General features: G+C 36.7%; 2 protein-coding genes across 4 annotated transcripts in view; one reads left to right on the top strand and one right to left on the bottom strand.

The window, feature by feature from the left end:
* The window catches only part of LOC126810117 (BTB/POZ domain-containing protein 17), a 40,941-nt gene extending 32,555 nt beyond the window's left edge, over positions 1-8,386 (top strand). For 2 of the 3 annotated variants that reach the window (XM_050535098.2, XM_050535100.2), the window contains exon 2: positions 6,445-8,386. In XM_050535098.2, coding sequence (XP_050391055.1) covers positions 6,492-7,562 — 1,071 coding nt within the window. In that variant the 5' untranslated portion in view covers positions 6,445-6,491 and the 3' untranslated portion in view covers positions 7,563-8,386. The remainder of the gene's footprint in view (positions 1-6,444) is intronic. The other variant, XM_050535097.2, reaches the window with a different exon arrangement.
* LOC126810062 (uncharacterized) overlaps positions 1-23,676 on the bottom strand; it is a 141,116-nt gene that overhangs the window by 56,247 nt on the left and 61,193 nt on the right. The window lies entirely within an intron of this gene.

Raw genomic sequence — 23,676 nt, 5'->3', positions numbered from 1 at the left:
GATGGACGGAAATCAATGTGTGATAATTTTAGTCTCAGATGTAGACTAAATTAACTAGGGTTATAATTTGGTCATCTTTTGACTTATCATGGCTTATCTGCAATATATTACTTCGATGGAAGCGGACATTAAATAAAGCTATTTCAGAAACACTAATCACAGATATAACTTGGTTATCCAGCGACTAATCATGCATTTGATGTTACATGGGAATAAGTTTGGTTATCCAGCGATTAATCACGGAGTTGATGTTACATGGGAATAACTACCAACTAGCACTTGTTTAAATAGGCAAGCAAATGATATAACTTGAGCAATCTGATAAAATACACATCTATATTTCATTTCAGTTTTTTATACTTTCCATGGCCTCTACTACATAAAGATCTGACTAGTTGTAGTGGGAGGTTGCATCAGGGTTCATACGAGTGGCTTTTGACCCTATGACATCAGATATTTATTAATCAATCAGCGTTGATGTTTCTAGTGGTTTATCCACATTTCCGTACACAGCACGCCAAGAACTCGCTGTAACAGACCGTTTCATTGGCTAATTCCTTACCTTAAGTAAAACTCTTCCAGATCCTAGTGTAGTAAAGACAAGTAAAATGAAATTTTGAACTATAAAAAACGAAACAAAATAGGATCTGTGTTTTAATCGGATTGTAACTTGAGATCACTAAATTAGAGATTAATTTAAAAGAGGATTACTGAATATTTTTTGTTCTATGGACTTTATATCCTGCTTTGAAGGGATACTGAAATGGGCCTTGTCCTTTGGTACTTTTGTCCCAATTATTTTCGATTGGGTGGTAAAATCATGAACCATTCAAGATATGTTTATGAAACTTTGTAGCTCTACCTATTAAAGTAGTTATGTCTCTTTGCTATTTACAAATTTTGAAGACTTAATAATCTTTGAGTGGAAATGGACTCTCTCTCTCTCTCTCTCTCTCTCTCTCTCTCGGTAGTCCCGAAATGACTCTCTAAGCTCTCTCTCTATCTCTCTCAATAACTTGTATAAAGTACAGAACACAAATAAATCGGCTTCCCAAAAGCAAGATACATAAATGATATAAACATATAATTATCAATAAATACTCTCTCTCTCTCTCTCTCTCTCTATCGGGACTCTTTCTCTCTCTCTCTAAAATTAAAATGTGTAAACTACAAGTAACTACAAGTATAGGACAGTACACACACACACAAACGAAATTCATTTGAAGTGAAATTCTCCACCAGTTGTACAACATACTTCATGTCCAACAACAAACAGAATTGTGTATTATGTGCCGACTCCAAGTCCAAATATTAAGTAAATATTGATAAGACGGGACAAGGGGTTTTCAGTAATAAGGGTCTTCTGGTTGTAGTTTCATTTCTATGTTTAAGGACGGGGTGGTAACGAGGGGTCGTAAAGCGATCCCAGCAGGGTTGTTCACTTGATGTATAAGACAAACGAGTTAGCTCAGGGATTAAACGTATTTATTCAGTTTAACACAATCGTCATTGATCAAACGACCCAGTGTCTACCAACTACGGCTGTCGCCACTTATGCAATATTTGTCGCTCCACTAATAAACATTATTAAACGTACATATTTACTAGTACACAAATTCCTTATAAACCAACTTCAATCGTCAAAAATTGAAATTAAAACTCAGAAAATAAAAAAGAAAAAAAATTCTAATCCTCAAATCGCCAAAAAAAATCTAATTTAAAACTCGGTAAATTAACAAATAAATAAAAAAACATACAACATTGAATCCACATATTGGATAATTTGCTGACATTGTTTATCAAAATGGCTAGAAATCCCCAAAAATATTAACTAAAAATACTTTAAAAAACATCATGACATGTATACAATCCTGTTTCTGAAAACAGATAAATGCCAGACATTGTTTATAAACCGAATCATAATTCAGACAAAAAAAAAGGGGGTTGTTGACGTGGTCGCTCCCACATTTACAGTAGAAATGATTTTCGGGAATAAAAATATTGACATGAAAAGACATAAATCTAAATATAAAAAAAAACCTAAAAAAAAATTCCCTACCAAATATCTAAAGACAAGATGGGCAACAAACATGTCAAAATAGAAAGGTTTAAATTAATCGTTCATTATTAAAACAAAATAAAAGCAAATTCATCTACTTTTTTATCTGCCTCTATAAATAAACACCAGGTTTTTAAAAAGCATCGATTGTCTGTGATATTCATTTTTTAAACAACATTTTTATTGAGAATATCTGGGAATGGGATTGGGGAACAGGTTTAGCCTATGTGAAACCCCTATTGGTGATTAAATGATATCCCTATTTCACAAAGAGAAAACATCATAATACAAGCGTTTACTTATCGTAAGAAACAATTTTTGATTTAAGAAAGAAAATGCTGACTCGGGAGAAAATATATTAAATGTTATTTGAAAGAGACAGAAAAAGTAAAATGAATCTGAATAAGTTTCCATTGTCCTCTTATCTCTTAAAATAAAAATACTCTTGCTTAAAATGTCAAACATTTGTTTTTTAGTGAAAATGATAAGTCTTTGCATATACATGTGTTTAGTTACACACATATTTTAGGCAGAAAAACGTGGCACTTTAATTGCATAGAGAAAGCCTGGACACTTTAATTGCAAAGAGAAAGAGAGAGAGAGAGAGAGAGAGAGAGAGAGAGAGACAGAGGGGGGTTAACTCCACTGGACACAAACTAGGTTATTTCAGGACTAACATATGGTTCAATTATATTTCAATAATTTGCTCTTCCACGTAGGGGTCTTTAACAGTGGGAGGAAACGAGAGGAAACCCACGAAGTTGGACAAACGACCCTACTGGAAACCATGCCAGTTGACTCAATGACAGACCTTATGATGCATTGTGTACTTGCTAACCATTCGGCCATCCAACGCCCCTTAATTGCATAAAAAAAGCCTGAACGTTTTAATTGCATAGAAACAAATGCAAACTTAGCATATTAATTGTATACAGAGAAATTGTACATATTACATGTAATTGCATATATACAAAACTGGTAACTTTAAATGCATATACAAAACTGTTCACTTTAATTGCATACAACATGCGGTTCACATTAAGTGCATGAGACAAAGTGTCCACTTTAATTGCATACAAACATTCAACCAATCTATTTGCATAACGATCTGAATCTTATTTTAACTTTTTTTAAATTTCAAGAATTTCTTTTTTGTACTTTAACACAAACAACTCGATGAAGTTTAAAAGGCTTGACAGTCTTTATGGCTGTTTGATCAGTCAATCAACATGAGTTATGTCTTGTTCTACCAGTCGCTAAATTAAACCCCGTCAAACCCACGGCATCCAGTCAAACTCCGGGCTAACCACTCTAATATTTGATCACAAAAGACAAGCAGCTTGTCGCTCATTTGATGACATTTTAAAAACAACTTTAGGTTATTTCATGTATTTTTAAATATGTGTAGAATTTCTAGCGTATAGCTTTGTGGAGAGTTCTGGGAAGCATTAAGGTGTTCTGAGAAGCAGAAGGGGTTCTAGGGAGCATTAAGAGGTTCAAGGGAGTAGTCAGGGCATTAAGGGGTTGAAGGAAGCATTAAGGGGTTGAAGGAAGCATTAAGGGGTTCAAGGGAGCATTAAGGAGTTGAAGGGAGCATTAAGGGGTTCAAGGGAGCATGAAGGGATTCAAGGGAGCATTAAGGGGTTCAAGGGAGCATTAAGGGGTTCAAGGGAGCACTAAGGGGTTCAGGGGAGCATGAAGGGATTTAAGGGAGCATTAAGGGTTTCAAGGGAGCATTAAGGGGTTCAAGGGAGCAGCAAGAGGTTCAAGGCAGCAGCAAGGGGTTCAAGGCAGCAGTATAAGTGTTCTAGGGAGAACTAAGCATATCCCAAGGTTGTGGGGGATGTTTAACATTCATGTAAGGTAAGGCTCCAGGAAATACTGAATTTAGGAGTTACAATTTGTGGATTTACCCCCCTCTACCCCTATCTGGGAAAATCCTGTTTACGCCATTTGTCTATAGTCCCACATGTTTTTGCTTTTAATGTTAGGTCTGCCTGTCGTCTGCTTGTCGTCTGGCTACTTGTAAATAATCATTAAATATTTAAAATTTATGTGTATGACTTCATGTCGAGGTAATTGAAACTGAAAGATGTATGTTTTTTTGTAGCATTAATAATGTTAAAGACAGGATTTAGAATTTTAGAATTAAGTTTATAAATCTTTAAATACAGACTATGTTCCTTGACAGACTCTCCGTCCCCAAACATTGACAACGGGGAAACAAGCCTGGAAAATCCCAAAGTACTTTTCAACCCAAGCTCTCCCGGTTAGTGAGCCAGTGACTGACCTACTTACAGAACCACTTTGGCGCCTCCCTCCCCCACAAATAGTAATAAATGTCGCAAAATAAATCATTTGATATTTTTTTTATATAACGATAATTCATACAACAGGTTCAACAAATGTCTTCAATTAACAAGAACTCTTAAGATAAGGCAGGAATATGAGAGTGCTTATCCAGAATTTTAATGTTTTTCTTAAAAGAATTATACTAAATTTCATAGATTATATATATACCACCCATCCATAACTATGAAAAGTTTGGCTTTACATAATGAAAATATTAGCTTATTCTGTTTTCAATGGTGAAAATTAGATACTTTTGATTTTTAATTCTTTTAAAATTGTGTTCACTCACATTTTTGCATCAGAAAATGAAAGTTTCTATTTAAATTAAATCTCTTTTCAATCCTCCTCAACTCATTTTCAACTTTTTTCAGTTTTAATCTGTAGTGTGTAAGTTGAGAGAGAGAGAGAGAGAGAGAGAGAGAGAGTTCGGGAGTGGCCAGCTACGTTTTTCTTCCCCACCAATTAGTGGTTTTAATTACTCTAATTTCTAATCAGTTAGGTTCGGTGAAATACGCCAGAAGTCTCAATCGAATGGCAATCTCTAGCATCTGGTTATTCCAGTCTACACTGGTAGTATTTATTGCACATGCTCTCCAGACAAGAATATTTCTAGTCTTGTTCTTAGAGTCCCTTGTTACATATAGCGCTGAAGCGCATTATGGTACACAATTCGTGTACAAATGGTAAAATGTTTATTTTGTCTTAAATATTGGATATCAGAAGCCCAACTTTTACGGTAAGATCACAACATCAATGTTGATTTAAAATGACAAATATTTTGTATGTTCAATGCCGAAGACTGTGGATGATATTGAGTTAGAGACTTAGCTACTTTAATATATAATATTAATATATTGTCTTAAATATTGGATATCAGAAGCCCATCTTTTCCCTGTAAGATCACAAGACCAATGTTGATGACAAATAATTTGTATGTTCAATGCCGAAGACTGTGAAGGATATTGAGTTGGAGATTTATCCACTTTAATATATGATGTTAATATATGTGATATAATATAATTGATGTGTCTGGATGAGATAATATTATATAAAATAATCATCAATATACATCATCAATCACACATAATCATCAATATTATATATACATATAAAATCAGTCTTTTATATTATACAGAACATCTCGTCAACAATCCTGGTATATTATATTATTACTTGTAGTGAGAAGTGTTAAATACAAGGTTATAGACCTACACAATTATTTGACTTGGACAGGGGAGGGGGTATAATATCACCAGACATCATTTAAGCTGAATATATAAATATGTGATTGAAAGGATATGAATATTGATTGTACTACAGATTGCAATATTGAGATTATTGTATGACCGTTAATATCTAAAAGTTGTTTAGTGGAATAGACAGAAGACCAATAATTGTCATAATTCCTGTGACCATCACCTCTAGTTATATAATAATCAATTTATATAATGCCAACAATTCCACTTAGCGAGCTGCTCTCGGGTGCTTTACATAAGTACAACTAATATAAAATTACAACAATCACAACACATTAATCCATAAAAAAAGACATAAACAAAAAACAGAGAACATTATTTAGTACACATGGTAAAAGTCTGACACATACACAGCTAGAACCGTATTCAATCAGTTGTATACTTGATTAAAAAGTTCGGTTTTGAGATACTTTTTATGACCTTTAATAGAATTTGCGCTTTTGATTTCGTCTGATATTGAATTCTATAATAAGTAAATGAAATGAAATGGGGTTTAACGTCCTACTGTTCTGCTCCTATACTGGGCTAATGAAGACGGGCATACGCCATACAGTGTGGTATGAGGGAAATTTTGCCCGGGCAGCGGCACTATCGCCTAGTCTTATATCGAATTCCAACTGCCAGGGGATCTTTTACGTGCAATCCAATATATACACGGGACCTCGGTTTTTCGTCTCATTCGAAAGACTATAATGAATAGTTCAACCAATATTTGTGCGGTTCAATGTCCAAGAGTTGTAACTTCACTGATATTTTTTTTTTTTTTATATTTTTCAGGCAACTGGTATAACAGGGTATAACTTACCCTCCGTTTTAGAAAATGAATGGCGAAAAGATTAAAGAGATACAGTGCACCACCCATGTTGCGGCAATACCCTGACCCGTCTAAGCCTCCACTAGGTGATGACGAACAAGCTAGTCTTAGCGACGGATGCAGCAAGAAGGTTAAGACGTCGCAATCGTTTGAATCGTTATTCGACAACGAGAGCTTGAGTGACGTCATTCTGAATCTAAATGACGGACACAGCATCTTCCACGCTCATAAAATGATTCTGAGTATGAAGAGTGACATCCTGGCATCCATGTTAAATAAACTCGTCACGGAACCTGGTACGAAACCCACGTTAAACTTTCAAGAATCTTTGGATTGTACTTTAGTGTTTAGTCGATTTTTATATTTTATCTACAGCGGTGCCGTATGGTTGCATCGCGATTACGTCATAGCGCTGTACAAACTGGCGAATAAATATTCAGTTCGTCCGCTTGCGTCGCATTGTGAGAGTTATATTCAGCAACTTCTGATCACCACCAGTTTTAACGTAAGTGACGTTCAAATGGCGAAAGGATTCAGTATCGAAGCCATCAGTGAATTGTGTGACAATCCAGTTCATCCAGAGGAAGTTAAAAAAATAGCATTCCGTGTCTTATGTACGAGATTTCGTGAACTTACTAAAAGTGTTTGTTGGACATCATGTTGTTGGGAGACGGTGCGCGATTTAATTCGCGATAATGAGTGCGAAGACGAGAACCTTGTGCTAATGGCTGCCACGGACTGGATGAAAAAGAATAAAATAAGTGATAAGAAACAAATTGAGGCAATTCTGTCAAACATTCGTTACCCGTTACTCAACAGACGTGTTTTGTATCAGTTACAGAAAAATTACGCTTTTAAGAAATTTCCGCAGGTGCAGGATCAGTTGCTCGAGGCGATGAAGTTTCATTGTTTTAGAGAGTTGCCAGAGGCTAAGGATGACTTTCATGGCATACAATACATGACACGACATCGATTTGTCACTCATGTGACGTCCGTGCCACCGACAAGTACAACAGTGACAATGACAAATTACACGAATGAAGGACAAACAAAGATTAATGAACAGTTTCCTTTAAGTTGACATGAAAACAACGGGTTCACGTAAAGAAAATCTTAATTATATTCTCAGTGCTAGAATCAACTATAGCAGCTCCAATTTATTAGGAAAAGTTTCAAGTGAAAAATGAATAATTTAAATATGTTTGAGGTGCTAAAATTTTCTTACTGATCAAGTTTACAGGATTTAATCAAATTAAAATTTACTTATTATTTATATTTTATTATCAGCCATGTGCACGTTATTTCACAGCCCTGAGTCTGGATATGATCTTATACATGAGTCTGTACACAATCTTTAACAGGGGCCAGAATATGATCTTTAACAGAAACCTGCATATGTTTAACATGAGACAGAATATAATTTTAAACAGGGGCCTGATCTTTTACAGGGGCTTGAATATGATCTTAAACAGGGACCTGAACGTGATCTATCATAGGGACCTGATCTTCTACAGGAACTAGAATGTTATGTTTCACAGAGGCCTGAATATGATCTTTAACAGGGACCTGAATATGATCTTTAACAAGGGCCTGAACATGATCTTTAACAGGGGCCTGAACATGATCTTTAACAGGGGCCTGTATATTATGTTGCACAGGAGCCTGAACATGATCTTTCACAGTAAAGTGACATTTTGTCAACTTATCTCAAGACTTCATGCATATTATTTATTATTCTATAAAATTATAATAAGTATTATATTGTCAATGATTTCTCGTACTGTATTACAATATGTGATGAAACATTGTATTACATTGTATTACATTGTCAATGATTTCTTGTACTGTTTTACAATATGTGAAACATTGTATTTTAATTAATTTTCTGATCTTTTTATTTTTTTGTCTGAAAAAACTACAAACAATGTAGATAAATATATATATATATACACAAAATTACATCATTCTGATTGTTCTTTGTGTTTAACGTCCACTTCTACCGATGTTGATATCGCAGACAAGTTGTCCTATTTTCATTTTTATTATCTTAGGGCACGCGCAGGGATCTTTCCTGTGAGAGGAAACCCATGAGGTTGGGAAGGCGCCCCCTATCTCTAAGCCACATATCCACACACCAGGCATCGAAACCACGACCGCAAGCCAGAGGTGACTGGCCAGTTAGAGCAAGGAGCGCGACACTCTAGACAACTTGGCCATCTCAAACCCCCCCCCCATCATTCTGATCTGTTTCATCTGATTAAATACTGTTGTTTGATGGCCACTGACCACCACCAGTAGCGCGCTCTGGGATGTCCCAGAAGGGGAGGGAGATATCTTGGGACTAGAGAGATTTTCGGACTAACACAATTTGGGAAAGAGAAATGGGGTTTAACATCCACTCGACACCAACTAGGTCATTTTGGGACTAACATATGGTTCAATTTTATTTCAATATTTCGCTTGCACGTAGGGGTCTTTAATAATGGGAGGAAACCGGAGGACCTGGAGAAAACCAACAAGGTTAGACAGACAACCCTACTCCTTGTCACGTTAAACCAGGGAATCAAAACCATGCCAGTTGACTCAATGACAGACCTAATGATACCATGCACACATACTAACCATTCGCGCCCCCCCCCTCCCCAAATGAAATGAAATGTGGTTTAAATCTATTCAACTCCGACTGGGCTAATGAAGATGGGCATATGGCATACAGTGTGCTTTGAGGGAAAATTCCTTTGTTTTTGTCTCATCCCAACGACTGTAGGTTTTCCCTTGCCAGGCCCACGGTCCTGCACCACTGAAAAGGAGTAACCAAGGCAGAAAACCCGACAAATGAAATGACCGGGGTTCAGGCCTGTGGCCAGCTTGCTGGCTTCGGAGTGGCAGTGAAGTTTTTAGAGGGGGCACACCGGGCACAGTCTAGAGTAGGCATTTTATGGTTGGCAAATTAATTTGTTCATTTCCATAAGCTATTAGCTATGGATTAATGTTCTATTGCCCTCCCTCCTGTGTTTGTTCATTTCCATAAGCTATTAGGGCATGGATTAATATGATTTCAGTAATTTCCTTCACAGCAGTTAGACTTAACAATGTCTGAGACTTAACAATATCTGATAGATAAACAGTTTCATTATAACAAAATCAAATGAGGTTTTATAGCTCTACCTTTCTGTACCGACTCGACTAATGAAGACAGGCCTACTCTTAATTTAAAATTCAACTGTCAAGGGTTCTTTCACGTGCACCCCTGACAAGGGGGAACCACGTCAGAAAATCCTGATGAACTCACTCGACCAAGAAGGGATCGCAATCAGGATCTACGTCCTCCTGGTATTCACTGAGCCACTGAACATAACAAACAAAATTCCCTATTTAACTCTACTTTACGGGAACTCTGCTCTCTGGGATGGCGAGTCAACATCATACTCACTGAGCCACTCAATATAACCCCCTGATACAAGCACTAAATCTGACAGACACATTATTGCCAACTGTCTGTTAGTTCATGCAGGAAGACTGCACCCTAGACAAAAAAAAGTTAAAAAAAGTTATAACCCCCTGATACAAGCACTAAATCTGACAGACACATTATTGCCAACTGTCTGTTAGTTCATGCAGGAAGACTGCACCCTAGACAAAAAAAAGTTAAAAAAAAAAATTCTTATCAAAATCGGTTGTTTTTGCTAACCCCTTCACGATTGCTTTTTATTCAATTTTTTTGTTACATTTCTAATACCCTTATCTCAGTCATGGTCAATGAAAGAACCAACAGACAGTGGTAACAACAATACAATAAAAACTACATTTTTCAAATTTAATAATCAAGAAAACCAGTTAACCCAAAACACTCCATTCTCAATCAACATCAAGATCAAAAGGCAAGTTCTTCAGAACCAGCAGCCATTTTTCATGTTTATAAAATCCACCATGAATTAGTTTTGACATCTCCTGGGGAGCAGAGAATAAAAGTCAGTGTCTTAAAAGATCAGGCTGCCAGAAGCCAGAATTGTTGATGTAGATAAATTCTGAGTGTCTGGATGAGATTAAGAAAATAATTTATTTTATTTACTTGGTATGGATTATGGCAGTCCCGCTGTTTAACAGAAACCTGTCTGACTATATGATAAATATAATAACAATAATAAATGTAAACTTTCAGCCCAGGCGGCTCCATTTCCTATTATCTAATGGTAGGTGGTAAGTATAATAACTGATAACTTTTAATCTCCCTTGCTCCCACGACAAAAACAAAACGCTATATATAAATTATACCATTAATAGATATGTGAACATTCGGCCCAGGCGGCTCCATTTTCAATTATTGAATGGTAGGTGGTAAGTATAATAACTGATAACATTTAATCTCCCTTGAACCCATGACCAAAACAAAACGCTATATATAAATTATTATACCATTAATATATATGTGAACATTCGGCCCAGGCAGCTCCATTTCCTATTATTGAATGGTAGGTGGTAAGTATAATATCTAATAACTTTTAATCTCTATTGCCCCCCATGACCAAAACACAACGCTGTATATATAGATTCTTATACCATTAATATACATGTGAACATTCGGCCCAGGCGGCTCCAGTTCTTATTATCTAATGGCAGGTGGTACTTCATGAAAGATAACTTTTAATCTTCCAGACTGATGGCTTGGTGAGAAAGGTGAAATGAAATGAGGTTTAACGTCCTACTGTTTTGCTCCGAACTGGGCTAATGAAGACGGGCATACGCCATACAGTGTGCTATGAGGGAAATTTTGCCCGGACAGCGGCACTACGGCCTACTCTTATATCGAATTCCAACTGTCAAGGGATCTTTTAATCTCTATTGCCCACCATGACCAAAACACAACGCTGTATATATAGATTCTTATACCATTAATATACATGTGAACATTCGGCCCAGGCGGCTCCAGTTCTTATTATCTAATGGCAGGTGGTACTTCATGAAAGATAACTTTTAATCTTCCAGACTGATGGCTTGGTGAGAAAGGTGAAATGAAATGAAATGAAATGAGGTTTAACGTCCTACTGTTTTGCTCCAAACTGGGCTAATGAAGACGGGCATACGCCATACAGTGTGCTATGAGGGAAATTTTGCCCGGACAGCGGCACTACGGCCTACTCTTATATCGAATTCCAACTGTCAAGGGATCTTTTACGTGCATGCCATTGCCAATGTGTACACTGGACCTCGGTTTTTCGTCTCATCCGAATGACTAGACAGCTGTCTTTGTCAGGCCCTCCGTCCTGCATCCCTGACAAGGGGGAACCACGCCGGAAAAACAGGATGAACTTTCTCGGCCAATGCAGGGATCGAACACCCGACCTCCAGGCTAGCGAGCCAGCGCCTTACCCACTTAGTTACCGTGATCCTCCGGTGAGAAAGGTGCTAGTTTAAGAGAGAGAGAGAAAAATGGGGTTTAACGTCCACTCAACACAAACTAGGTCATTTCGGGACTAACATATGGTTCAATTTAATTTCCATAATTCGCTTGCGCGTAGGGGTCTTTAGCAGTGGGAGGAAACCGGAGGACCCGGAGAAAACCCACAAGGTTGGACAGGCCACCCTACTCCTTGTCACGTACAACCGGGGATTCGAAACCACGCCAGCTGACTCAATGACAGACTTAATGATACAGCGCGCACATGCTAACCATTCAGCCATCCAACCCCCCGAGTCATTAAAGACTCCTGCAAATTAGCTAAAACGCTCTCCTAAATAGTGAGATTAATAAAATACTTTCAGTTTTTGTTAATTTTTAAACTCATGGGTTTAATGTCCATGACACAAACTAGGTCATTTTGGGACTAACACATGGTTGAATTTTATCTTAATAATTCGCTTGCGTGTAGGAGTCTTTAGCAATGGGAGGAAACCGGAGAACTCGAAGAAAACCCACAAGGTTGGGCAGGCGACCCTACTCCTTGTCATGTTCAACCGGGGAATCGAAACCACGCCAGTTGATTCAATGACAGATCTTATGTGATACAACGCACACACGCTAATCATTCGGCCACTCACACAACCCCCCCACCCCACAACACCATTAACAGTTGGAATTTGCAGTTTTCAATTATTGAGTATAGCCTGTATCACTACAGGCCCGGGACTGTACAGCGCAGTGGATGCTTACAGCTATCCCCCGGATCTATTCACTTAATCTGATATGTAAGTTTGTTTGTGATTTCTGCGTATTGTGACTTGTCCGTAGATTTGTTCTGTGTAATTGTGTGTGGTGCAGTCCCCCTGCACTTACTAAAAGCCAACTGTATAACATTTGAAGAGCCCTGGGGAAGAACGATCTAAGTCACTTTTTCAACTAACCCCAGTTAAAGGCTCAATTCCACTCATGTTGTAACTGAATAATATGTCCCAATCTTTATTCTGGTCAACAAATTGTACTATTTTACAGTATTCCAATTAATTGATGATACAAATTTCATCTTAACACACCTAATTTAAAAAATTGGAAAAATTCAACTAAATGATTTGAAAAGCCTGACGTAAAGCTTTTCAAATGTGACTTGGATTTAAAAATATTTTTGAACCCTTTGGACAAGTAAAATAGGATTTAATGGATAATTTACACAACAGGTAGGACACTAACACATCTAGTTCTTAGAATAAGGCTATTTTTTATTTTCTGGAGCTGTCAAGCCAGCAAGAGTGTTATTGTCCCTTTAATGGCGCCATCTGGTAGCAAATTGTATAAGCTTTCTGTGGAACAATCAATTTCAGGTATAAATGAACAGAGTCACATCGGACCAAGGCCCTTGTGAAATGGCCTTCCGGACAAATACGTCCATTGTACCCTTTATTTGACCTTAATTTGGCTGAAAAGAGGAAATCAGTTGTTGTACTGGTAATTATGATTCGTATTAACATCATTTTAAAGTTGTAATTAAACCCATTCGTTGTTCTGTTCGCATCAAGCATTCTCGTCCAAAAGTCTGTTTTGCCTTCTATGCGAAAAGACAAAAATGTGACTTAGATCATTGTTCCCCTGGACTCTTCATATGTCCATCTTGAATGTTAAACCCCAATTCTCTCCCAGGAAAACAAAATAGTTCTATTGTATAAGATATAGAAAATAGTTTTTTATCTGTCAAGAAAAAAGAAATTATCTTTAAAACTATTAATCTAACAATTTCACCCACCGCATATATTCGGTTCCCAGGAACACAAAATAACTCTATTACTACACACGAAAAATAAGTTTTTGATCTGTTAGAAAAAAAACCCAACAACAATGTTTAGAACTATTGTAGAAATGGTTTTATCCACCATATATATCCTGTTCCAAGCCCAGATGGTCACCAGACTTTTAACTTTATCTTGGGGTTTAACGTCCTACTTTTCTGCCATGTGCTATGACCATCGGGGGAATTTTTCCTGGAAAATGGCGCTATGGCTTACTCTTATATCTAATTCCAACTGTCAAGAGATCTTTTAAGTGCATGCTTATGTGTACACAGGACCTCGGTTTTTCATCCACTCCGCACAACTAAAAGACTCCATCAACCAATTATTTCTATTATAAAGTAGTTAAATCTCTGGGTTTGGGTGATGTTTTGATAAGTTATAGTTAAAGAGGCATGGGAGATTCGATAACGAGTTGGCAGTTCTCGCTATAATAGTTAAAAACTAGATAATGTAAAGGCAATTTGCTGAAAATTTCATTCAAATTGATCCACTATGAACCGAGAACTAAGCGGTTGAAATTTCCGCCCAACCTTGATCATCATTACTAAAGTCAGTATGATAAACAGCATAGTCTCGATTATCCTTTTAATCGATAAATCGTGAAAGAAAGTTATGCAGTAAATCGGCTCATAATCCACTAAAGATCACAGGCTAGCGATGCCATCTAGAGTTGATTATGGTCTGGATAGGTTAATTAATGTCTAATTAATAGTTTAGATAACATTTCAGTCCTAAAGAAAGACCTGCAATAGGCAGATTTAGCTCTTGCATAATGTATGTTTAAAGAATCTAAACCTGTTTGGAGAGAGAGAGAGAGATGGAGCTCAACGTCCACTCAGCACAAACCATATTTTGGGACTAACATATATTTTAGTTTTATTTAAATAATTTGTTTTTGCGTAGCGATCTTTGTAATTAGCAGTGGGAGGATTCAGACATGAGACCCTGCTCCTTGTCCTGTACAAGCGGGGAATCGAAACCACTCCACTTGACTCAATGACAGACCTTATGATCTAAAATGCATGTCTTAGACCATTCACCCCGCCCCCCTCCTCTAACTATAAGACAAGTACAAATGAAATAGGGTTTAACGTTCTACTGTTCTGCTCCGACTGGGCTAATGAAGATGGGCATATACCATACGACCTACTCTTATATCGAATTCCAACTACTAAGGTATCTTTTATGTGCAAGCCAATGTATACACGGGACCTCGGTTTTTCATCCCATCCGAATGACTAGACAGCTGTCCTTATCAGGCCCTCCTTCTTGCACCACCGACAAGGGTAAACCACGTCGGAACATGAGACAAGTACAAAGCAAGCTAATCATAATCATCAAATAATAAAACAAAATCATCTGTTAATCTTAACATAGATAAAAACATCAACAAAAAAACTCTTCTACACCAATCTGGTAGACAACCCTCCTAAATAATACAATAACACTTATCAAATCTGATAACTAAACATACAAACAGATATGATAGACAGATGGTTATCTCAACTTGGGAGTAGATTTAAACAATATATAGAAATCATATATATAAAGGCAGATGGTAATCTCAACTTGGTAGTCGATTTAAACTGTATAAAGAAGTCATATATATAAAGGCAGATGGTAATCTCAACTTGGGAATCAATTTAACCCTTTGGATCCGAGTAAAATATGATTTTAAGTGAAACACAGAGCTAAGTAATACTCTGAGCAAAGTGTAAGGGAAACACAACTCTGAGCAAATTGTAAGTGAAACACATAGCTAAATAAAACTCAGAGCAAATTGTAAGTGAAACACATAGCTAAGTAAAACTCAGAGCAAAGTGTAAGGGAAACACATAGCTAAATAAAACTCTGAACACAAAATTAAGTGCAACACACTAAGTAAAACTCTAGGCTAAGTGTTAGTGATAAAATACAACCAAGTACGAACAATCCAAACTCTTAGCCAAATTTCGAAGTCCAAAAAAAAAACCGGTATTGGCAAAATAGTGTAATCAGCAAATGGACTGTTCATCGTGTACAAAATACACGACAAACAGTGGTAACAGGTGTCCGGAAGAGTAAGCTTACCCTGCTAAGTAAAACTAAGCTCAAACTGAAACATAGAAGTAAGTAAAAATAAGCACAAAGTCAAACGTAAAGCTAAATAAAACTCTGGGTTAAGTGTGAGTACATCACAGAGCTAAGTAAAACATGGAGCTAAGTAAAACAGAGCTAAGTAAAACACAGAGCTAAGTAAAACACAGAGTAAAACACAGAGCTAAGTAAAACACAGAGCTAAGTGAACTATAACACAGCTTCTTCAAAACATGGCTTCCTTGTCTGCGATATCACTTAGGTGGAAGCGGACGTAAAACAAAGCTATTTCACACGACTTGCAGAACATTGAGAGAAAGACAAGCAAACTATAAAACATTAAACGAAACATACATTATGCAAGAGCTAAATCTGTCTATTGCAGGTCTTTCTTTAGGACTGAAATGTTATCTAAATTATTAATTAGACATTAATTAAACATACATTATGCAAGAGCTAAATCTGTCTATTGCAGGTCTTTCTTTAGGACTGAAATGTTATCTATATTATTAATTAGACATTAATTAAACATACATTATGCAAGAGCTAAATCTGTCTATTGCAGGTCTTTCGTTAGGACTGAAATGTTATCTAAATTATTAATTAGACATTAATTAAACATACATTATGCAAGAGCTAAATCTGTCTATTGCAGGTCTTTCTTTAGGACTGAAATGTTATCTAAATTATTAATTAGACATTAATTAAACATACATTATGCAAGAGCTAAATCTGTCTATTGCAGGTCTTTCTTTAGGACTGAAATGTTATCTAAATTATTAATTAGACATTAATAAAATTATCCAAACCATAATCAACTCTCGATGTCAAGGCTAGCCTTTGATACCGACTGGATTAAAATCCTATATGCTGCAACGCTCATTGATAATTAAATCAAAACAATGGATAATCGAGACTATGCTTTTTAATGTACTAACTTTAGTAATGATGAACGAGGCTAGGCGGAAATTTACAAAGCTGATATCTCGGTTCATAGTGGACAAATTTGACTGAAATTTTCATCAAACTACCTTTACATTATCTAGTTTTTAACTATTATAGCGAGAACTGTATCCCATAATGTATCTTTAACCTATCCAGACCATAATCAACTCTAGATGGTTATGCTAGCCTGCGATCTTTAGTGGATTATGAGCCGATTTACTGCATAACTTTCCTTCACGATTTAACAAATAAATGGATAATCGAGACTATGCTGTTTATCGTACTGACATTAGTAATGATGATCGAGGCTAGGCAAAAATTTCAACTGCTTAGTTCTCGGTTCATAGTGGTTCAATTTGAATGAAATTTTCAGCAAATTGCCTTTACATTATCTAGTTTTTAACTATTATAGTGAGAACTGCCAACTCGTTATCGAATCTCTCATAATGTATCTTTAAACAAAAGAAATTATGAAAGAAATTATCTGTTTCAACTTGATTAGATTAAGGATTGTTAATTTTATTATCAGATAAAATATTTAAAACAAGCAAGCTATTATATATTTTCTATTGATTTTATTTAAACACAATCGTTACAGATAACCTTAGAATAACGATAACCCCTAGTAATCTATTCTTCCTTATCCTTGTATATTATAATCTATTCGGGAGCCACGGTAGATCGGTGAGAAAGATGTTGACTCGCTAACTTGGAGGTCCTGTGTTTGATCCCTACATTGGCCGAGACATTGGCCGAGAAATTTCATTAGGATTTTCTGGCGCGGTTCCCCCTCGTCAGCCTGGCAAGGGATAATGTATAGTTGTTTAGATGGGATGAAAAACTGAGGTCCTGTGTACACTTTGACATAAGACATAGTGCCCTTGTCCACGCAAAATTTCCTTCATAGTCAACTGTTGGGCGTCTTCAGTCCTTCATTTCAGTCAAAATTTGTTCTGTTAAAAGTTGAACCCGCCACAGCGAATGTGCACGGTTCAATGACTTGTCCCAAAGTGATTTCTTGCTAAACTCAGGGTGCAAGAATACTAAGCAGTATATTCTATGAGACTATAAACAGTCATCGAATGTGAAAATTTCTATCAAATATTAAAGCTTTAAAAAAATCTATTGTTAACAATTCTGAATAACAATAATATTTCGCTTTTTGGCTGTTACAGCAGCTTTAGAAAATTACGTTCGTTTTTTTTTTTTATTTGCTTTATCATTAACTACACCATCAGGAGCGGCATCTTCTGGTATAGTAGAATTCATATCTCCGAAGCTCCTTCGTTAGGCACAAATAGCAGTATTTTCCTCCTGTTTTTACCAGGTTCTTAAAATAATGGTTCAATTGCCTAATGAATAAGTTAAGAAATTAGATTTACTGATCTAGCTTTCTGTAATGTTTCATAGAAAATAGTCTTAATTATCCCGGCCTGTTAATCAGACAGAGAACAAGGGCACGTAACATATTTTGCAATCAAAAATGTCTTGCATTATGGCCGCACGTAGTCAGGGGCCGATCCAGAGGGGGGGGTTTGGGGGGTCCAAACCACACCCCTGCTCAGCTACATAAATTTTTTTTTTGTAAAACAACCTTTTGTAGAACAATTTTTTTATGAGAAAAGTGTCATAATTGTGCTTTATCCTTTATCGTCAGATGGTGCGACAGGATGGGCACTCAAAGGGCAAGATAATGATATAGACATATGTGATATCACAATTAATGCTTTGTATCAATAATTAAATTGAATCACAATGTCATCATATTAATTCATAACAAAAAGTTGCGCCAAACGGGATGTTGGACTCCTCTGTTTAAAAAGCTCAATGTGTATATACGCCAAAATGACAATAGAGACCATGTATTTCTCAAAAAATTTCAAACGCAGGGGGAATACATTTTCTCAGGAACCTGGCAAACCCCCTCCTGCAAAAATTCCTGGATCCACCCCTGATAGTTTACCTTTTCAGTCTTTTTGTCTTATTGATGTTTAAATGGTTATTTATCCCCCTTGATGCCGAAAAGTAAGGCATTAAACCCCATTTGATACAACATTATAAAAATGTGGCAAGTTATTTCCCACATACAAGTTTTATTGTGTTACACTTCAACTACTAAATGTCACTCAGAAGTTGTTTCACAGACATTTGACTACAGAATAATCCGTGACCGTGTACCATAAAGTGACTGTAACAGTGGATGAGAATTAGTAAGGGATGTTATTAAAATCGACAGGTTGGAAAACAGTCATTTACTATCTAGAATCAATAATCAATCAAAACCTTCTAACACATCAAACAATCTACTCCAATAAAATACAAGAATCTATGTAACGTTCTAGCAGGTACTAGCTGCTGTTGTTGCTGTTTATTACAGATTTTACGTCCAATACAATAAATATATGATATTATGGACATGTTGATTTAATTAGATTATTTACACTTAAATGGTTGAAAATTGCTAAAAACACAAAATAAGTCACCTTAAAACACACCTATAAAATCGCTGTCATGAGAAAAGAAGGCAGGTCATCTTCTCTCTTTGTCATAATAAAAACAAGTTAAAACAGGAGATCGGGCTATACTATATACCGGAAAACACCGGAAAACTACCGGGAAACACCATGTTATACTGAATACCAGAAAACACCGGAAAAACACTAAATACCGGAAAACACACTAAATACCGGAAACCACCCTAAATAGGTAACCCGGAGAAGGGCTATACTATAAACCGGAAACTAACTCTAACCCTAACCCAAGCACACAGAGGACCAGGCTCCCGGTTATCTATTTAGGGTGCCAGTCTCCGGGTGACCTATTTAGGGTATTTTCCGGTGTTTAGTGTGTTTTCCGGTATTTAGTGTTTTTCCGGTGTTTTCCGGTATTCAGTATAAAATGGTATTTTCCAGTGTTTTCCGGTTGTTTTCCAGTTGTTTTCCTGTGTTTTCCGGTATAGAGTATTGCCGCAGGAGATCTACCTGACTGATGTTAGGCATCATCATCGGATAGAAAATACCCTGTGGGGAAAAAGATTCTGCTTGCTTTATTTGAAAAAGCAAAGTTCTTGTAGAAAAAAACACATAACTGGACCTGTGGGTAATTTACATATTAAAAACTGTTCGGCCAATAAGTTCCACATAGTTAAAGACCTTTAATGCAGTTCACAAATTGGGAGTTATAGGTATTCCATTAGGGTTTTTCTTGCGTACAGTTCTCCCCAGATAAAAGTTACCTGAAAAGGAAAAGAAGAGCCAGCAGCAACACAGAACAAATGAATAAGGTCCAGTCCCCATCTACTTTCAGGTTTGAGGTAAAGGTCCAGTGGTCGTCTACTATCAGGTTCTAGATATAGGTCCAGTCCTCGTCTACGATCAGGTTCTAGATATAGGTCCAGTCCTTGTCTACGATCAGGTTCTAGATATAGGTCCAGTCCTCGTCTACGATCAGGTTCTAGATATAGGTCCAGTCCTCGTCTACGATCAGGTTCTAGGTTTAGGTTCAGTCCTCCGCTACTAAGAGGTTCTTAAATCACGGTCTCTATTAGCAATAATCAGCTAACGCTTCCTTTGCTTAGATTGATCACATCAAACAATTTAAGAATCTAAGTAACATTACAGAGACATGGAGAGGATTACTTCAGGTCTTACTAAACTGTTATCCATCAATAGTGTTTTAATTGATTATGTTCAAAGTACTAAATAAATACCATTCAAAGACTACAATCAGATCAACTAAATTCAAGACTTTATTTTGACCAAAATTAAAGACATTTTAAAACCACAAATAGTACTATAATGGTGATAAATTTAGTTGAAGAGACCAGCTTAGGGAAACTATAGCTGGAGGTCTGATTTATAGGGAATTGCAAGTTGTTTGATTGTTGCTGTAATTTATTTGCTTCTGAAATAAAGTGTTGAAGATCCATTCCAAGAATCTGTATTCATTTTTGAAAGTTGTACTAGATTCTAGGTTTCATTACGTTTGCAGGACAGTTACTCTACATGTCGGACGTGCTGTTCTCCGTATTATGATGTTTAATGTTTTCCTGTAATAAATAGTTTCAAGGATAGTTCCAGTCTTTAGTTATTACCAAAGATTCTCACTGCTACAGTACTTTGTATCAATTAAATTCAAGACATTTTAAAACCACAAATACTCAATCAAAATCATAGCTACTTAGAGCCTTTAAAACCTAGACACTTTAAAGGAACTAAATCGCTAATATTTGGGACCTAGATATTGACACAAGTGGGTCGCAACGCATATAATACTGTAATATGAATGTATATAAACTGATTTACATTCATTTCCATTTTTACTCTAATTTCAAATCAATTATGTTCCACGAAATATGCCAGAAGTCTCAATTGAATGGCAATCTCTAGTGTCTGGTTATTCCAGTCTACACCGATAGTATTTATTGCGCATTCTCTCTGGATAACAATATGACGTCAGCGTTTGACATGACTTGTGGAATATGTCTAATCTTGTTCTTCGAGTTCCTTGTTACAATTTGACAAATAATTTGTGTTTTCAATGTCGAAGACTTTGGATAAAACTGAGTTAGAGACTTGACTCCTTTAAAACCACAAATACTAAATCAAACTCATAGAGACATGGCTCCTTTAAAACCCAAGACACTTATAGCACCTTTAACTTCATTTTCAACTTTCTTACTTATCGAATGATATGATAAACCTGTTTTCTCTTTGTATATTAATAAAAAAAAAAAACCCTCGAGTTGTTCCTGCCATGAAATTAATATATAGACAAACACTTGATTTCTAGTTGAACGGAGGACAAAAAAACAAACACGCGCTAGACTAGAAGAAAAGATTGATCTCCTTGCCGTAATGAAATCTATTTAATCAAGAAATGAATAAAGAAAAACAAATACCCTCGGGGACTTGATTGATCAACTGAGAAATGTTTGTTTTGTATTTAGGTCATTGGGAAATACAGAATATATCTAAACGGTCCCTTCAACTTCTGGTTGGTACAGGATATTAGGATGTTGAACCCAATTTCATTTCTAATCAGTCACAATCAGGGATTTCACTGGGCCAATGAAGACGGACATACGCCATACAGTGGGGCAGGATGGAAGGCCTGACAAGGACAGCTGTCTAGTCATTCGGATGGGACAAAAAAACGATTCCCGTGTATGCACATAAAAGATCCCTTGACAGTTGGAATTAGATATAAGAGTAGGCCATAGTGCTGCTGCCCAGGCAAAATTTCCCTCATAGCACACTGTATGGCGTATGCCCGTCTTCATTAGCCCAGTTGGAGCAGAACAGTAGGACGGACATTAAACCCCATTTAATATCGTTATAATTAAATCATTCTGTGTTTGTTTTCTTCAATAAACAATACAGAATGAACAAGGTTTAATATTAATTTCACTAATGGCCTCTATAATAGATCAAAGTGCCTTTTGAAATTTATTAACCATTTACAGAACTGAAGAGCAATATAAACAGTGATCTAATACTTATAGTATATAATTACGCCCAAGGGTTCTCATTACAAACAATATAACTATTGAAGTGATTTCAAGAACATAATGCTGGTTAGAGAGAGAGAGAGAGAGAGAGAGAGAGAGAGAGAGAGAGAGAAATTACGCCCACAGGTTCTCATTACAAACAATATACTATTGAAGTGATTTCAAGAACATAATGCTGGTTAGAGAGAGAGAGAGAGACAGAGAGAGAGAGAGAAATTACGCCCACAGGTTCTCATTACAAACAATTTAACTATTCATTGAAGCGATTTCAACTACATAATGCGGGTTAGAGAGAGAGAGAGAGAGAGCAATAAAAACAGTGATCCAATATCTATAGGGTATAATTAGGCCCTAGGGTTCACATAACAACCATTTTAACTATTGAAGCCATTTCAACCACACAATACTGGTTTAGGAGGGAGGGAGAGACAGAGAGGGAGAGAATGACACAGAGAGAGGGAGTGTAAAGATCAGATTAAACAGTGATCCAATAATAACAGTGTATAATTACGCCAAAAGGTTCTCAATTCAAACATTTTTATAACCATTGAAGCCATTTCAACATACAATGGTGGTTTGGGAGGGAGGGAGAAATGAAATGAAATGGGGTTTAACTTCTTCTCTTCTGCTCCGACTGGGCTAATGAAGACGGGCATACACCATACAGTGTGCTATGAGGGAAATTTTGCCCGGGCAGCGGCACTATGGCCTACTCTTATATCGAATTCCAACTGTCAAGGGATATTTTATGTGCATGCCAATGTACACACGGAACCTGGGTTTTTCGTCTTATCGGAACAACTAGACAGCTGTCCTTGTCAGGCCCCCCCATCCTACATCACTGACAAGGGGAAACCACGTCGGAAAATCCTGATGAACTTTCTCGACCAACACCGGGATCGAACCCACAACCTCCAGGCTAGCGCACCAGCGTCTTACCCACTTAGCCACCGTGGCTCGTCAGACAACAGAATCTGTTAAAGTCTATCATATGCTAAATACAAAAAACTAAACAAGAGAGAGGGGGGAGGGGAGAGAGAAATGGGGTTTAACATCCACTCGACTCAAACTAGGTCATTTTGGGACTAACAAATTTCATTAATGCGCTTGCCCGTAGGAGTCTTTAGCAGTCGGGAGAAACTGAAGGACCTAGAGAAAACCCACGAGGTTGGACAGGCGATCCTACTCCATTCGGCCATCCACTCTTGCCAACTACTTCAGTCCCTTAAACATACATTATGCAAGAGCTAAATCTGCCTATTGCAGGTCTTTCTTTAGGCCTGAAATGTATTTAAATTATTAATTAACTTATCAAGACCAAAATCAACTCTCGATGCCATCACTAGCTATGTTGAACATACATTGTGCAAGAGCTAAATCTGCCTATTGCAGGTCTTTCATTAGGTCTGAAATGTTCTCTAAATTATTAATTAGACCATAATCA

The sequence above is a fragment of the Patella vulgata genome, chromosome 2 (assembly GCF_932274485.2).
Source record: "Patella vulgata chromosome 2, xgPatVulg1.2, whole genome shotgun sequence".
NCBI classification, from domain to species: domain Eukaryota; kingdom Metazoa; phylum Mollusca; class Gastropoda; family Patellidae; genus Patella; species Patella vulgata.
The sequence above is the reverse complement of the archived record's forward strand: the minus strand, read 5'-3'. Positions and strand labels throughout refer to the sequence as shown.